General features: G+C 46.0%; 1 protein-coding gene across 2 annotated transcripts in view; it reads left to right on the top strand.

The window, feature by feature from the left end:
• The window catches only part of AZI2 (5-azacytidine induced 2), a 62,150-nt gene that overhangs the window by 11,942 nt on the left and 35,059 nt on the right, over positions 1-15,149 (top strand). For both annotated transcript variants that reach the window (XM_083188634.1, XM_083188633.1), the window contains exon 2: positions 13,688-13,917. In XM_083188634.1, coding sequence (XP_083044760.1) covers positions 13,693-13,917 — 225 coding nt within the window. In that variant the 5' untranslated portion in view covers positions 13,688-13,692. The remainder of the gene's footprint in view (positions 1-13,687; positions 13,918-15,149) is intronic.

Genomic DNA, 15,149 nt, shown 5'->3' with positions numbered 1-15,149 from the left:
CAGGCAGCAGAAGCTGCCCACCCCCCCGCGTTGGTTGGCAGGAGACAGGGGTAAGGAGCCGCTCCACTTGTCCCACTCGTAAGAAGCCGGGACCAGTGTGCAGTGAATATATGAATATCTAAGGAGCAGCTCCCGGGCCCCCTGCTGGCGAATGTGTAAAAAAAATAATAATTATTAAATATATATTAACCCCTTCAGTGGTGGGGTTTTTTTTTTTGGGGGGGGGGGGGGGGGGGGGGGAGCGCTCCCCACTGGGCAAGTTTTTAATGGGGAGCGCTCCCTTAAAAAAAAAAAAACCACCACTACCTCCCTGGGTCCGGGCAGCACCGCTGTACTGTCAATCAGCGGCTTGTCATAAGCCGGCGCCGGGGACTTCATACAAAACCCGGAGGGGAGGAGGAGGAGGCTGTTAACAGTGGCAATCCCGAGAATTTTCCAGGCTTGCCAGACTGGGCACTGAGGCACAGCCTGGAAAATTCTCGGGATTGCCACCGAAGGGGTTAATGTGCTTCAAGCACATGAATAAAAATAGCATGCCCCTTCACAGAAAAAAAAAAATCAGATTTTTTTTGACACACACAAAAAAACACCTTTTTATTTTAAAAAATATTAAACCTTAAAAAGATGTCCAATGCAAAATGGAGAATCATGACAAAAATCAGGGAGAAAGCAATTCGCCATCCTAGCATTAAATACACTCTCGGCGAATCCCAGGGAGAACCCCATTGAAATACACCAGCGAATTGCAGCGTGCGTGAAATGAAGAACTGGCCGGCATTCACTGTTCGCTTTCGGCTAACTGTGAACATTGAATAGGGTGAATCACATTTTCAGTGAAAAAGATTCACTGCAAGTAGTGAAAACAGCCCGATTCGCCGAAATATACGGTGAATCGGGAGCATTGAATAATGCCCATTGTCTCCCTCAACAAGACTCCCACTCTGGGCAGTATTCAATGAGAAAGTTCTCCGTGCATGGAGAGCGTTTTATTTCGTTCTCCATGCACTCTCCGTGTTTTTGCGGAGATTCTCCATGTTTGGAGATTCTCCGTCACGGCACTTTACCCACTATTCAATGTGGCTGATGCTCGCCGCCACTCGCGGCGAGTCTTAACCCCTGCAGCGGACGAGCGTCCGTGCTACACGGAGAGACACAGAGAAAATCACTTAGAAAGACGGAGAATATTTCACATTGAATAGGGTTGCTCGCTTTTGGAGAGCAAAATGCTCCGTCCAAGGCGAAAAAAGCAAAAATTCTCCATAAAACACGGAGAAATTTCTCATTGAATACTGCCCTCTGTCTTTTTAGCCTTATTATTCCACCTTTTTGTTTTTCTCCTTTCACTTTTATACCTAAAAAACCTTTCACCTCCTTAACCCACTGACTGGCCCATTTTTTCCTCAGCTTGTGCCTTTGCACATTGGATTTACCTTCCCCTACTTGTTCAACTTATTGTTCAACAAATTGGACCTGATTGACTCTAGATTTATCCTATGTGCAGGAGGATCAATCTCTTACAATCTCTTGGTTATACCCAATGGCACAGGATTGTGCATTGTGTCCTACACATCAGGCACATCAGATTTTGTCAGACAGGCACATCAGATTTTGTCAGATAAATTGACTCAATCCACCTGAATTGGGTCAAATCTCACAATCTCACAAGTGTAAAGGCCCCCTTACATTTGTCCGACTTGTCATAACGACAAGTCGGACCCGATTGTCCCAGCACCGGGAGGGATCACATTCGATGGCACTTCATGTGCCAAGTTTTGCATGTGATAAATCGCATGCGATTTATCACATGCCACTCCCGGGGAGCTGCAGGGACAATGGGAGCGGGGGACAGCAGCGGGAATATGCCCGCAAACAGAGAGTGGGCAGGGGGGGGGTCGGGGTGCAGGGAGCCGGGCAGCATCAGCGGGAGCAGGGGGGGCGGCGCAGAGTACCAGGGAGCCGGGCAGGAGAACACGATGCAGCAGCAGCAGCACTTCCAAAAAAAAAGAAAAACCCCATACAAACGAATAGGAAGCCATTCATTGGCTGAGACCTCTCTCAGCCAATCAGCGATTGGCTGAGAGAGGTCTCAGCCAATGGCTGATTGGCTGAGAGAGGTCTCAGCCAATGAATGGCTTCCTATTCGTTTGTATGGGGTTTTTCTTTTTTTTGGAAGTGCTGCTGCTGCTGCATCGTGTTCTCCTGCCCAGGTCCCTGGTAATCTGCGCCGCCCCCCCTGCTCCCGCTGATGCTACCCGGCTCCCTGCGTCTGACTCTGGTAGGTCCCCTGTTGTGGGGGAGCACGGCTCCGAGCAGCACATAAGATTTAGCAAATCTTATGTGCAGCCCGTCCGACCTCCCATCTCCGATCCGATGCGCACGGGGCCGCGCATCGGGTCGGAGGGGATGTCACCATATGCGATTTGGGACGATTTCACGGCCCGATTCATCCGAATCGGGCAAAATCGTGCCCAAATCGCATAATGTAAGAGGGCCTTAAGGGGCCCTAGTGTCCTTCTGTCTAACAAGATACATATCTTTATCTTCTTTTTTTGTGTGCTTATATTTCCTAAAAGCCATCTTTTCTTTTGCTTTCACAATACTTGCTACTGCTTTCATAAACTACACTGGCTTTTTTTTTTTTCCCTAGTACTTTTCCGAACCCTTTCGATGCAAAGTTCTGTAGCCTTTAGTATTGCACTTTTTCATTTTCCCAACTTCTCCTGCACTCCTAAATTCCTCCACTCTGCCAAAGCATTGCTTACATCCCTACATCCCCCATCCCTACAAAATCAGTCTTCCTAAAATCTAGCACCTTTTTTTTTGTATGGGATGAGTCCATGTTTTTTTTTTTTTCTGCGGGATCACTGGATCCCAGGTTTTCATTCTTTATATCAGATTAAGGGGGATAGTCTGCTAGTTCCGATGGGGCAAATAGCGATGGGTGCCTATTCATTACTGCCCTTCTTCTTCCTCCTCTATCAACCAACTCCTCCCCCTTACCTTTAGTCTTTTTCCGGTCTCCTAGAGTAAGATGTAGTGTAGGTTTTTGGTTTATTTTGGCTTACCAGTAGGCGTTACGCTGCTGGTCCTGGGCAGCATGGGATAGCGGAGCTATATCCCTGGGGGAGTCCTGTCCAACGGCATGGACTCCTGCATGGTTCCCCTAGACTGGTTCTCGGCGGTTCTCCCCTTTTCTGTACGGCTGGGTGCCTGTGGGCGTCTTGCGGGCAGCGTGCTGTCGCGGCATGGCGCTCGAGGAGGGGGGGGGCAGTGATATTAGCTGGCGGCATATGCTAAGCAGAGTCCAGTGCCGGGAGAGTGGGACGGGTGCACCGTGTGTGACTGTGTCCCGTCCTGACTCCTTTCGGCTGGCCTGACCTGAGAGGGTGTTGTTACCGCGGGCATTGCGCTGCAGTGTGCACGTACACCCCTGGGTCAGCCTGATGCCGTCGAGTGGTGAGTGTTAACCGGGGTCCTAACAGTGGGGTACCCCCGGTTCATGTGCGGCAAGTACAAGATGGTGTACCGCTTACACTGGCTGCCATGAGCTGCCACTGGACCACCAGGGCATGTTTACACTGGCGCCAGTATAAATATAAGTATAGCCCAGGCGCTCAGAGCGGGACCAGAGCTAGAAAGCGTGCTTATACACTGCTTCCTGCTTCTTCCTCATGCTGTGGGCGCCATTACAACAGCAGAGACACTGAATGGTACTTGTGTATTATCACAGCGCCCATCTCATACCAGAGCAAGATTTTTAATCGTATCGCATGCCATACACCCGATGCACAGCGATGCGATTTAAGCCCCCTATACTATGGGTGTTTTTAAGCACCCTAACGCTTCGAGCTCAGTGGCTCGCTGCGCTCGCCACACTATATAAAATCAACTCCACGCCGACGTGGATAGTGGGGGTATGAAAAGGTCTCTTCGGGTTCACGTTCATAGTGGGGGTCCATTTAACATTGTAAGCCCCCATTAGGGTGCTTATACAATTTATAATCGCATCGTATTGTATGGCAATTTTAACATTGTATGACATCGAGAGGCCTTGGCGGAACATCGCATACCATCGCATGCCTTATGGTCTGCGATGCGATGGGCACCGTGATAATACACAAGTACCCACTGAATATAAGCCAGTATCCTCTCCTATGCGTACAGCAACCACTCCTCAGAGTTGCAGAGAGATTAAGGGCAGTATTCAATGAGAAAAATTCCCCGTGTTTTATGGCGAGTTTGTGCTATTTTCGCATTGGAAGGAGCATTTTGCTCTCCAAAAGTGAACCACCCTATTCAATGTGATATTTTCGCTGTCTTTTTAAGTGATTTTCGCCGTGTCTCTCCGTGTAGCAATTCTCCATCTTTTCATGGAGAACTGGAATGTGAACTTTTAAACTAAAAGGTTTTTTTTTTTTTTTTTTCGGGTGTCAAAAAATCAGGATTTTTTTTCTGTGAAGGGGCATGCTACTTTTATTCATGTAAAACCTTTTATATAGACTGCGCTTATATAGCAGGTGCACGTGGGCTGAATCAACAATCACTTACTAAATTATAAATAAATATATATTTATTAGTATGAATATATCAATATATAAAATTAAAGAGAATTTTATACACATTTATACATAAAAAACACATATAAACTAAACACAATAAAAAGTCACAGACTAAAGTAGATTTACCAACTCTCCTGCCTCCCTGCTAATTTATGCTACAGCCCAACGTTACATCTATATGGAACCTGTGAGTATGAGATTAATCTAAAGTGCACTGGACAATTTCATATTAAAACCACAAGCGGTGATTGGAAATTACTAAATTGGCTGCTAATACTGTCCCCTCTTCCACTGGAAAAACGATATCCATCCTTATCAAGGAAAGCTTCCTTTTGTGAAGCAATATTTAACTATTGATTTATTCATCATTTTTAGGTGGCCACCGATTTTTATTGTGTTTAGTTTATATGTGTTTTTTATGTATAAATGTGTATAAAATTCTCTTTAATTTTATATATTGATATATTCATACTAATAAATATATATTTATTTATAATTTAGTAAGTGATTGTTGATTCAGCCCACGTGCACCTGCTATATAAGCGCAGTCTATATAAAAGGTTTTTGGTTGGACAGGTGGGGTAAACTTAGGTGCACCCAACACCTGATTAGGTGCGAGATCACAATCGCACCATTTAGTCTGCTGCTCAATAAATAGAATATCCTTGCTACAACATTTAATTAAGATTTTGATAAATAAAATTTTTTTTAAAAAAAGTATCACAGTTTTATTAGCGCCTATCACCGGGAGAAAAAAGTATAATACTTTCTTTCCCAAAAATTGTAACTTTTATTCATGTGCTTATAGCACATGAATATATATTAAATAAAAAAAAAAAATATATATATATTTTTTTTTTACACAGAGCAGCCAGCAGGGGGCCGGAGCTCTCGAGCCGCTCATTAGATATTCATATATTCACTGCACCCGATCATTACATATGCGCGATCGGGTGCAGTGAATACTGGGTCCCCCGCTGGCTATAGGGGGGGGGGGGCAGGGGGCTCCCTGCCGCGGACGCTCGTCCGTTGCAGGGGTTAAGACTCGCCGCGAGTGGCGGCGAGTCTTAACCACATTGAATAGTGGGAGCAGGAGTGGCAGCGAGCCCTCCGGAACAGGGCAAGTGCATGGCGAGAGAAAAAATCTCTCGCCATGCACAGAGAATTTTTCTCATTGAATACTGCCCACTGACTTGGCTGTGTACTAAGAGTGTTCAAGTGTGTTAGTGGGGTGGTTACATTCTCCAATATGGTGGGAAAATTAACCTGAATGATATGCAATAACAAGTTTACTCCAAATTCTACAGCATAAGTCACTTGTGAGCAATGTATGTCACCGCAGCTCAGTAGGGCTTCTCCACAGCTTAGTGACCTTTCACATGGGCCAGCAGCATGAAATAATGCCTCATGTCTCATCACAGCCTGCACTAAATACTTTGCATACCAAGCAAGTGCAGCAGGATTTATGTGTGCTTACTGCTAGGGTGGATATTCTCACACCTATGCCAGGGACGTCCCGCAGGGGGCACTGGCTGCCATTGCACCTGACTCTGACAGAGGAGGGTGAGGATAATGGTGAGGAGGAGGACAGTGAAAATGACTCTCAAGGGTCGCAGCCTCCCATTCGAGGCACAGAGTATCATATCCTAGCCATCAGAGAGGTATTAGTCCTACGTCTGGCTGATCTCGTAGAGGGGTCCCTTCCTTGTTTCACATAGAAGGAAGGACATTGTGTCCTCACAGCAGGCTGGTTTGGAAGATAGGTTTAAAGCAGCCTGGAAAAACCCTGGAAAACGTTTAAATTGTTGAAGCATTTTAAATCAACCTTCCCCTTCGATCCTTTGGGTAGGAAGGTGTGGGAGGAGCCTCCAGCGGTGGACGCTTCGGTGTCCCATCTATCTAAAAAGGTGGTACTCCCTGTACCAGGGTCTCCCACCTTAAAGGATACGGTTGAGGCAATTTATACTGCTAGTGGCGCGTCTCAGTGCTCACTAGCTGCTGGTTGGCTAAAGCTGTATTTACATGGGGTACCAAATACAGGAAGGGTTGCTGGGTGACATGGACTTGACTCAGGTAGCTGAGAAGGTATGCCACATCCAAAATACGGCAAAAATGCTGTGTGAGCCGCAAAAGCAGCTAGGCACCATTAATGCGTGGAATTCAGCAATGGCAGTATTGGCCCGCAGGGCCTTATGGTTGTGGCAGTGGGTTGCACATGCAAACTCCAAGCACTGTGTGGAGAATATTCCCTTCATGAGAGAGAGAGATTGTTTGGGAGTTATTAGATAAATAAATTTCAAAGGCCACGGCTGGCAAGTCTACCTTCCTTTCGTCTGCTTCCACACAAGTAAGTCACCCTTTTCAGGGAATACCCAGCATCCTTTCGGTCTTCCAGGTTTAAGCCTAAGGCCAGAGGTGGCTCCAATGCCATCAGAGGTGCTCATGGTAAGCCCAGAAGAGCAATGACCTCTCCAATACTGTGACCGCAGTGCAAGCACAGCTGCGCCCAAGCCCTCAGCATGAAGGGCTTTCCCTACCTTGAAAAGAGGGGGGGGGGTTCGGTTGAAGTATTTCTTCAAACACGTAGGGGAATCATCCAGGGATATTGTTTCACACGGTTACAAGCTGGTGTTCGAAAAACAGCCCCCTCACAGGTTGTTCAGGTCAAAACTCCCGGCAGCTGCGGAGGATCGCAGATTCTCAGACAGGCCGTACAATAGTACAGTCTTGTAATTTATACCTATACCAGTTCTAGAAAGGGGCCAGAGATACCTCTTCTACCTATTCATAGTACCATAGCCAGATGGCTCGGTCAGACCGATTTTTTTATTTAAAGACATTGAACCCTTATCCTTGGGCTTCAAATTCCAGATGGAATCATTGAGAGAGGTGATTTGCGGGGTTGGAGGAAATTCCTGGCATCCATTGAAGTAAAAGATGCTTATCTTCACGTACCGGTGTGGGGCTCACACCAGGCATACTTAAGGTCTGCCATCCTGGATGAGCAGTTCCAGTTCAGGCCCTACCTTTTGGCCTGTATACCACCAGACGTCTGCTGTTCAGAACACAGATGGATACTGAACATACCCAAATCCTCTCTGGTTCCGATCTAGTGTCTCCAATTCTTGGGGATGATATTGGATATGGTAGAGAGGAGGGTGTTACTCCACTTCAACAGTTGAAGTGATTACCCAACATTGCAGGTGTCAATTTATCAATGCATCAGGTTGATGGGCAAAATGGTGGTTTTCCACGCCAGGGTGTTCCAAGGGACCTGCTGAGCAAGTGGCCTGGGTCACATGTCCATAGGCACAGGTGACACCTGTCAGCTTGGACAAAACAGTTTTTACAGTGGTGACTTTACTCTCCAAATCTCCTTGCGAGATTGAGATTCGGAATCCAGGACTGGATTCGGTTGACAACGGACGCCAGTCTCCAGGGCTGGGGTGCGGTGACACTTGGGGTGCAGTTTCAAGGGAAATGGTCACCCTGGGAAGCTCGGCTCCATATAAACAACTTAGAGCTCTACTGCAGGCTCATTACCTTCTGGAGAATCAGGCGATTCAAGGTCCAGTCGGACAACGCAACGACGGTTGCTTATGTAAACCGGCAAGTAGGGACAAGGAGCAGAGCTTGAATGAGAGAGGTAATCAAGATCCTCTCCTGGGGGGAGCTTCATGCAGTGGCAATATTTGCTATCTTCGTTCCCAGGGTGGACAACTGGTAAGCGGATTTCCTCAGTGGCCACGACCTTCACCCTGGGGAATGGGGATTGCATCCCCAGTTAATTGCAAGCATGGTGGATCTGTGGGGAGTGCAGAAGATAGACCTTATGGCCTCCAGAGTCAACAAGAAGGTTAACAAGTATTGCTCGAGTACAAGAGATCCCCAGGCAGAGGCAGCGGATGCTCTGACTACAATGTGGTCATACGATCTAGTGTACCTGTTCCCTCCTCTCCCGCTGTTGGGAAGAGTATTGGAAAGAATTGGAAGCCAAAGGGTGGAGGCAATTCTAATAACCCCAGACTGGCCTCGAAGGGTGTGGTAGGCAAGTCTGCTGGACATGCTAGTAGAAGAACCGTGGCGACTGCCTCTCAGAAGGGATCTTCTGGTTCAAGGCCCTTCATCTACAGGACTTAGGGCGACTTTGTTTGAAGGCCTGGAAGTTGAGCTTCAGATCTTGGCTCAAAAATTTCATTCCGCAGTCATTACTACTATGACTCAGGCTAGGAAGTTGGTGACTGTGTCACATTATCACAAGATACATGGCATGGTGTGAGAAATGGAGTTTTCTACCAGCGGATTTTAAACTGGATCATTTTCTGCATTTTTGTCTCGCTTGGATTTGGGGCTCAGTCTGGGGTCCTTAATAGTCTAGATTTGGCCCTTTCCATCTTCTTTTGGTTGGTTTTCCAGAAGTCCAGATTTTCTTGCAAAGTGTACTACGTATACAACCTCCTTTTCTGCCGCCAATGGCACCGTGGGATGTGGAAGTAGTTCTAACCTTCCTTCAGTCTTCCTGGTTTGAACCTATTGGATTCAACAGAATTTAAATATCTCACGGGAAGACGGTGATGCTGTTAGCTCTGGCTTCAGCTAGCAGAGTGTCCGAGCGAAGCGCTCTTTCCTGTAGGAGCCCCTACCTGATATTTCATCAGAATAGGTCGGAGCTTAGGACAAGACAACAGATGACCTCACCTGACTTGAGTTGAAGCTCTTGATTTTGCCCAGGGGAATGTTCTTACACGCTGGATCGCTGTTCTGCCACTGCAGCTCTCCGCGTTCCCCTGTGCTCCAGACCTTAAACCCTCTGGGGGGGTGAACAAAAGGATGGAGAGTGCATTAAAAAGATTGCATATCTCTAGCTCTGTATCGATGAAGTCAGGAGTACCCATAGCTTCCTCTGCCAGGACACTTAGAATTTGGTGCGCCTTATTGCAGGATGACTTACAAGAGAAAGTTGCCAGAGAGCAGATCAGCAAAAACCTGGCTCAAGTACAGTTGACAGTAGATTATATCTGCGAGGCGTAGTTAAACGTGTTGGATTATTCAGATAAGTCTTTGATGTCAGGAGTAGTGGCAAGGAGAGCCCTGTGGCTTAAATCCTCCCACTCTAAAAACAAACTTGGTACTCTCCCATTTTTAGGGGAGTTCCTCTTCGGAAGGAAGTTGGACCAGATGATACAAAGGATGTCTGGGGACAAGTCTGTTAGATTGCCGCAAGACAGGAGGGGAAGATCGTCAAATTATTTTCCTGAGGCAAAGCTTTAGACAAACTAGATCATATAGGCCTGCTAGGCAATTGCGGGAGAGATATGCATCTGGGACCTCCAGAGCATTTTTTCGACAATCAATTAAAAGAGGCACCCAGAAGCAATGACAAACTATATCCCATGGAAAAGGTCCTGGTGTCTGGAAGATTGCTGAAGTTTGCTCAAAGTTGGAAGCAGACTGTCTGGGACAGTTGGGTGTTGGAGGTGGTCTCCACGGGGTATCGATTTAGAATTCCTTTCAAAACCCAGACGGGAAAGATTTTTAGTTTCAAAGCTCTCCAGCCCAGGAACAGAGAGGGAAGCTTTAAAGTCAAGCATAAAGGACCTAGTAGATTCAGGAGCAGTCTAAGTGGTCTCAGAGGCAGAGAGAGGTCTAGGTTTGTACTCGCGTCTATTTGTCATAAGAAAAAGTTCTGGAGGAGTCGGGACTATCTTAGACTTAAGGAACCTAAACGACAGAATTTGGAAGCGAAAGTTTTAAATGGAAACAGCCAAGTCCATTCTAATGGGGCTGAGAAGAATCGACTACCTCATTTGACGCTTATTTCCATGTCCCTATTTGGGTGTAAGACAGGAAATATCTAAGATTCTGCATGGGAAGAAGCCATTTTCAGTTTACCTGCCTTCCATTTGGCCTCACATCCTTACCAAGGGTGTTTACAAAAGTCCTGGTAGTTCTCATTGAATCCCTCAGGTGTGGGCCTATCTGTACGATTTGCTGATCTCCGCACGATCGGAGGACGAAGCCGTTTTAGCCTCAGAAACCATTACTTAATTTCAAGTTCACGGCTGGTCAGTCAATTGGTTACCACTCAAAGAATCCAATACCTAGGTATTGGTATTGGTATTGATACAGAAAAAGTTCAAAATCTCACTGACCATACAGAGGTGCGAGAAAATTCCAGAACTAGTTCACATTCTACAAGAGAATTGAAAAGGTGTCACTAATGCTGCTTTCAGACCGCATAACTGGCTTTGACCCTGTATTTGAAAAGGTTTCCAAAAACGGGTCTGCCAGGAAAAACCCCTTTCACACCGCATCTCTTAAACTCCGTACACACGGGGGAGATATATTGCCCAGGAATATATTGCTAGCAATATATTCCTGAGCAATATATTGCCCAGTGTCTCCTTTGCATCAGCGACCAGAGATGGTCGCTGATTAAAAGAAACCTGCTGGGGGAGCTGCAGAGGTAATTAGCTGGTCGATTACAATGGGGCAGAAAACGGGAGTGCGCACCCGGCGATTTATCGCTGGTGCGCACTCCAATCACTGGCAATATGGTCGCCTGCGACCATATTCCCAGCGATTACAGCCCCTATCGCCCCCGTGTGTACACAGCATCAAACTGTATATTACCGTTTAAGTGGCGTTTTTTTGACACTGGCAGACCCGTTTTTGGAAGCTTTCCAAAAACAGGGTCAAAGCCAGTGCGGTCTTCAGTGCCCCCCCCCCCGTGTTAACACACACACAACCGCACCCCCCCCCCTCCCCCGTTAACACACACTCACACACAACCGGGCACCCCCCCCCCCCCCCGCGGGTTAACACACACACACAACCCCCATGTGTTAAAGGACCCCCCCCCAATGTTTTTAAGGAGCCCCCCCCCGTTCAGCCGGTACCTCCTGCGACGCGTTGAGGATCCCGGCAGTATGGACAGATGCATTGCACTTGTAAAAAAAAAAGTGTCTTTCGGAAAATGGCTGCCCCATAGGAAAGCCCGTTTAAAAAACCTGTCTTTCGTATGGGGGCAGCCATTTTCCGAAAGACACTTTTCTTATAAGAAAAGTGACTTTTGGAAAATGGCTGCCCCCATACAAAAGACAGTTTTTTTAAACGGGCTTTCCTATGGGGCAGCCATTTTCCAAAATACACTTTTTTTTTTTTACAAGTGCAATGCATCCGTCCATACTGCCGGGATCCTCAATGCGTCGCAGGAGATACCGGCTGCATGGGGGGTTTGTTAGCCCTGGGGGGGGGGAGGACGTTAACCGGCGCGCGTCGGGGGGGATTTTAACCGGTGTGCGCGGGGGGGGGGGGGGGGGGGCGGAGCGTGGGTGAAGCGCAGTGAATATTTAATGAGCACTCATTAAATATTCACTGCGCTGGGTCACAAATACCGTTTCAGTTTTTTCTGGCATATGTTTTTCCACTCATTCACAAGGTTCTGTGGAAGATCAGAGCAGGTTCAGTCGATAGTAATCCTGCCGTAATGGCCCAGGAGGGTTTGGTTTTCTATGATGGAAAGCATGGCAGTGGCAGAGCCATGGTTTCTCCCAGTGTCTCCCAACCTGTTGAAGCAAGGGCCAGTTTAAGACCCACAGTTTAGCGGCCTGGATATTGAAAGGCAGCAGCTGAAGAATGAAGGTCTGCCTCCGGTAGTTGTCAACATCCTTCTACAGGCAAGGAAGAAGGTCTCTTCAGACATTTATCATAGTTTGGAAGATCTACGAGTGGTCAAAGGACAAGTTTGAGTTTCCTAATGCAAGTATCTCACATATTCTACAGTTTCTTTGTGAAGGGTTCGACAAAGGTTTGGCAGTGGCAACGTTGAAGGTACACATTTCAGCATTGAGTGCATTGTTGGATAAGAGACTGGCAGAACACCATTTAAATAAGAGGTTCTGTCAGGCAATAAAAATAATCCGGCCAAGGGTTAGGTTAGTGATCCCTCAATGGGATCTCAATTTAGTTCTGAATGGTCTAATGTCCACTCTGAGCCATTGGATAGGACCAAGTTAAAATTCCTGACATGGAAAATTATTTTTCTTGTAGCCATCACTTCGAGCCTTATTTGAAATTATTTCCGAAAAAAAGTAGTCCTCAGAACCAGACCTTCATTTTTACCTGAAGTAGTTTCTTCATTCCACATCAATCAAGAGATTGTTTTACCATGTTTTTTCTTTCCTAATCCGGCCAATGGGAGAGAAGAGAATCTCCATACCTTGGATGTGGTTAGGGCAATTAAAATGTATTTGGACAGGACCGCCAGTTTCAGAAAAACGAAGTCCTTGTTTGTTATTACGCAAGGGGCAAAGAAAGGATTTGCTCCATCCAAACAGACTATCTCAAGATGGCTTAAGGAAGTAATTAGCTATACGTACAAGAAAGTGGGACATGAAATTCCTGAGGGAATAAAGGCACACTCGGCTAGAGCGATGGCAGTTTCCTGAGCGCGAGAGGCTAATGTTTCAATTAAAGACCTATGCCAAGCAGCAACATGGTCATCACTTCACACTTTCGCTAAGCATTATGCTTTAGATGTGTTGGAAGAACGGTTTGGAAGTAGAGTCTTGCGACAGGCGTTAATTTAAAGGTATTTTAAGCCTTACCTACTGCTTTGGTATATCCCATTGTGTGGCTGCCATGAAGTAGGAAGAAGAAAGCAATGGATTATACTTGTGATAATTCCTTTTCTTCGTAATACTTCATGGCAGCCTATATTTTTTCCCTAGGATCGGTGGCGGAAACATTCAAAGACTAAAGGCAAGGGGGAGGAGTTGGTAGATATAGAGGAGGAAGAAGAGGGGCGTGTCCTAGGGAAAAACTACCTTTCTACTATATGAGGGAGAGAGGGATGAACCCAATGTGTGGCTGCCATGAAGTATTCTGAAGAAAAGGAATTATCGTAAGTATAATCCATTGCTTTTTTTTAAAAAAGCGCCTTTATACATAAACTACAGGGTAAAATGCTCAGAATAAATGTACATCTACTTCACTGACTTTGAATATTTTATATCGTTACTGAGATTTAATGTTTAGCAATATGTTGCCACTCTAGAGTTTTTATTACTTTGTGAATGCTGACCGCAGCAACAATAAGCTTTACTTTAATTCTCTTTTATTTCCAGGCAGCATGGATTCCATGATAGATGATGACATTTGTATCCTGACTCATGAAAAGGAAGAATCTGTGAGGTTTGGAGATCAAGGCACTCCGGTCTCTGCATCCTCTGGAGAGGCATCGGTGGCCTCTCACTTTGCCCTTGTCACCGCTTATGAAGACATCAAGAAACGCTTGAAAGATACTGAAAGGGAAAATTATTCCCTGAAGAAAAAATTTAGACAAATGGAAGAAAAGGTACACTATCATAGGACAAATCTCGTACTGCTACCACTTTGTTGACACACCGCCATTAAACAATAAAATAATTGCCTATAAAATAATTGTATTTGCCAATTGCAAAAAGTGTAAGAATAGAATACTCCACGTACTTGTTGTTTAAAGGTGGGTTATACTACAAATATCCCATAATTACCAGAGAAATAGCATGGGTTCTTGAACGCTGCACATACCCGACCGTGGGGTCAGTTCGGATCCTAATGAGAATACAGTATACACTTTTATATAACTATAGCTTCCTTCCTATTGATTTGAAACGGTTTTCTATCATTATATATCGAAAAATATCTAGGGCTCAGGCACGTGATTCGCCAGTAGGTGAGTTGTGAGAATCTTTCAAAAAGTACTTAAATTATATTCCAGTGTTGTCCTAGTAAACGGCAATAGACTCTTGGTCTGTGGGGTGGCTGCCTAATTCTCTGTTAGCCCAATATGATAGATCAGGTAGTTTGTTACTTACTCACTTTCTTTCCCTCACAATCCCTTTCTCTTTTTTTCTCTCTCACTTTCTCTCACACTTTCTTTCTCGCTAATACTTACTTTCTCTTATGTACTCTCTCACTTATTTTCACTTGCTCTGACTTTCTCGCGCTTGCTCTCTGTCTCTCGCGCTCTCGCCTACACTCACACTTTCACTCACTTCACCTGCTTTCTTTCACTCATACTCCCTTTCTCACACTCACTTTCTTTTTACATGGACTTTCATTCATACTCCCTTTCTCGCTTTCATCAAATTTCACTCACACTCACTCACTTTTTCTCTTACACTGACTTTCACCCACACTCACTTTCTTTCACCACACTCACTTTTTCACTCACTCTTATACTGGGGGATATTCAATCGAAGATTAGGGCTGTCGATCCCTTCTAACAGCTGTGATCCTGGCCTGTTTGCGGTCTGATCGACAGCTGAATGACAGGCGGGATTCAATGTCCCATCTGCCGAGTGGCACAAAGGGGGCGTGGCCGCGAAAATGGCCGTGGATTGTTGATCTTCGTCCAGGATCGGGACAATCCATGGCCGTTATCGACAGAACGGGCCCGTTCTGCGTGAACCCGCTTCAATGCTGACATTAAAGACAGCATTGAATAGGGAGCCGCTGCTATTTCCCCCGTCGGAAATAGCGGCGGCACATTGAATACTACCCACTGACTTTCACTTCTACTTCGCTTTCTCTGACTTTTTCTCA

The sequence above is a fragment of the Crinia signifera genome, chromosome 5 (genome assembly GCF_055691185.1).
Source record: "Crinia signifera chromosome 5, ASM5569118v1, whole genome shotgun sequence".
In the NCBI taxonomy this organism is placed as follows: domain Eukaryota; kingdom Metazoa; phylum Chordata; class Amphibia; order Anura; family Myobatrachidae; genus Crinia; species Crinia signifera.
The sequence above is the reverse complement of the archived record's forward strand: the minus strand, read 5'-3'. Positions and strand labels throughout refer to the sequence as shown.